This window comes from Zingiber officinale, chromosome 4A, assembly GCF_018446385.1.
Source record: "Zingiber officinale cultivar Zhangliang chromosome 4A, Zo_v1.1, whole genome shotgun sequence".
NCBI classification, from domain to species: domain Eukaryota; kingdom Viridiplantae; phylum Streptophyta; class Magnoliopsida; order Zingiberales; family Zingiberaceae; genus Zingiber; species Zingiber officinale.
Genome location: NC_055992.1, coordinates 5,631,625 through 5,634,514, shown reverse-complemented (window position 1 = coordinate 5,634,514; position 2,890 = coordinate 5,631,625). Strand labels below are relative to the sequence as shown.

At 48.0% G+C, this 2,890-nt stretch overlaps 1 protein-coding gene across 1 annotated transcript; it reads right to left on the bottom strand.

Moving 5' to 3' along the window:
• Positions 1-1,311: 1,311 nt before the first annotated feature.
• On the bottom strand, positions 1,312-2,553 carry LOC121969133 (arp2/3 complex-activating protein rickA-like). Its single transcript, XM_042519054.1, has one exon. It carries the CDS (start codon positions 2,551-2,553, stop codon positions 1,312-1,314), a length of 1,242 nt encoding a protein of 413 aa, XP_042374988.1.
• Between the last annotated feature and the right edge of the window lie 337 nt (positions 2,554-2,890).

The window sequence follows — 2,890 nt, the reverse complement described above, 5'->3', positions numbered from 1 at the left end:
TTCGGTCTGCTTGGTTTTTGAAATGGTTGAGCAACTCAGCATCTCACATGGTCTATTCAATTCACTTGGCTCTTCTACTCAAACTATCCTGTTAGACACTTGTTAGTTTGCTTAGTTTGTGTTTTATGCGTTGATGATAAGGGGTCCTACCCCACTGTCATGGTAGAGGTCAAAAGAAGTCAAAGTCACGACGTTCAATGGGGGATGATATTGGCCGGTCGAGCGAATCACACTCTGACTTGGGATTAACTCGACCCACCGTCCTCGACACGAGCATTTCAAACGTCCAATGCTCAAGGGACGATGTGTAGAAGTTGAGTCGAGCGGTTACCTCGCTCGGTTAGGTAGCGAGGCCTGACATCGACAAAGTTCAACTTCGGCCGAGCGGTTCTTTCGCTCGGTTTGGTTTGACGTCAGCTGAGCACTGGGACAGTGGACTTCCGATCGAGCGGCCATCACGCCCGGCTCGGCGATAAGCAACACTTGGGCAGTAGACTTCTGGCCGAGCGGTCATTTCACTCGGCTCGACAATAGACATTATGTGGACAGTCAAATTTTAGTCAAGCGGCAATTCCGCTCAGCCAAGTAACAGACACAACAGGATATCTTTTGACATCTTTTTGGGAGCTAGTGCTGTTGACAGACGGCATGATCAGATAGAGGATCGTATGACGAAAGCTTCTACTGTCACTTTAGAGATATGCTCGACCCATTAAGATATTGTGTCAGAGACATTTTACTGACACGTCTTTTCAGAAAAAGCTTTGAGATGTGTTCCTGCCTTGAGAAGTGTGCACGCGTGCTACATGAACTCTATATAAAGGGGGTCCAAATATCGACGGAGATATACGTTACATGTGATATTTACTGTTGCGCTACAGTTCTCATCCTTGTTTCTTCTTCTTGCTTGACTAACTTGAGTGTTGGAGGGTCATCATCGGAGATCCCTTTCCTGTCTAGACACTGACGCTGCTTGTGTTACAGGTCAGAGTGAAGTCCATCGGAGGTCAACAGAAACACTACATCCTAGCAACCATCTTATCGACTTTCGGACAGATTAGTGTTCTTTGTAATTCTTTTGATTTGCTAGTTTATTTGCTTGATCCAGTTCTCTCCATTAGTGTTCCTTGCACAATCTAATTAGGAATCTCAAATGTGATCTCATTGTTTCAAGTCTCTAAATTCGATTCCTTTCATTCTTGCAAGATAATTCAACGCTTTGAAACAATAAAAAGGGACTAAAACATGATGAAGGATGAAATCTGTTCAGCAAGAATGATTTGATGAACAGCACGCGATCGTATCGAAGAGCTAGTTACGATTCCTGTTACTCCGCGGCTTTGTGGATCTCTTGATCGACTCGATCCTCTGGAGCCTGATCTGCTCTCTGAATCGGGCTATGAATTCAGCCGCCTTCTTATCTACCTCGTTCTCTTCCGATCCTGATCCAGAGTTGGGTGCCTCTTCTTCGTCTCCGCCGTCGCGCTGCTCTTCGCTTGCTCTTGCCAATGCCGCCCCTTCCATGGCGGTGCCATGGGATTGCTTGGGCTTAAATGTTCTCACTGACCTCCCGGTCGAAGGACCCTCCTGGGAGTTGCTTGGTTTGAGTGAGGGAAGATCGGTAACTGTGTCGTTGACGATGGCCAAACCCTTGCGCCTCGAGTCCTTCGATTCGTCCTTGGATGTTTTTGCTGGGTCCTTTCTCTTTGGGGGGAATGGCGGCGGCGGTGGCGGCGCTGGTGGGGGACTGGCTTTGTTGTTGTCGCTGTAGATGCTCTTTGGCGTCGGTGCGTCCGATGTGAGAGACGGCGAGGGAGAAAGCCGCTTTGGGGAAGGCGAAGTGGAGGATGGACGATGCGGCGGAAGGGTAGTAGTAGATTTGCTGCCGACCACCTGTTCGACCTTATTCGCCGTCGACTCTGATCGCGAGCTCCAGGGGATTGGAGAGGGGAGGACGACGGAATCCGTTCTTGGCTCCCATAACTGGGCTTTGGATTCGTAATTAGATTGGTTGAATCGTCCGGTAATCTCTTGGTTCCTTTGTTTTATGCTCCGGTCGGGCAACAACCGATGCTTAGTGCTGATGCCGGCTTCTTTGGCAACCAGAGTTTCTGGTTCATTTCTGTAGAACTGAGAGTTCCAAGTCTGCAGCTTGCTGTCAACCACACCACTATCATCTTCGTCTTCGAAGACTGGCGAAACTTGAAGCATCTGTGAAACAAAAGACCGGGGGCTCTCATCCTTCTGCTGTGAATCCTTCTCCATCCCCGTATCTGCGTTGCGCTGGCTGAAAATGCCGTAGGACACTGCGATCCCTACGAAGAGGAGATGAAGAAGCTCCCATACTCTGGTGAAGATGGATTCTCCAATGAACTCGGGCGCCTGGGAGGGGAATTGAGGGAGGATGGCTATCAAAACAATGAAGAAGATGAGCTTGTAGAGGATGCCCGACAAGGCTATCGATGAGGCTTTTTGGGCCTTTGGAGGTGTTTTCAGCTTGGGAATTGGAAGCTTGGAGGGGTGAAGAATTGAGCTAGTCTGTGGCTCAGTCATACTATTTGGTGGATGAAGAGGTGCTTGTTTTACTTTGGCTCTCGATGTTTCTTGAGATGGAGAGAAAACTGAAAAAGGGTAGGCGATAATGGGAGGAGGAGGAGGGGGGAGGAGTAGGGGTTTACTTAAAGAGTAAGGAAGAATCCATTGAAGGATAGGATCATGCAAAAGCTAAAGCTTGGTGGAAAGGTGACGAAATGAGTTTTTTTTTTTAATTGAAAGCATCAACTACCTCTCACCGTTGGTCGAAAAGTACCGTAAAGTCCTTAGCGGTTATCATGCCCTTATCTCATTTTTTTGTTTCTTCTCATGTATTTATTTCACTGGTGCAGCTCAT

What these genes read in the sequence shown, in the direction of transcription:
- LOC121969133 (XM_042519054.1), bottom strand. Translation starts at nt 2,553, where the DNA reads ATGACTGAGCCACAGACTAGCTCAATTCTTCACCCCTCCAAGCTTCCA.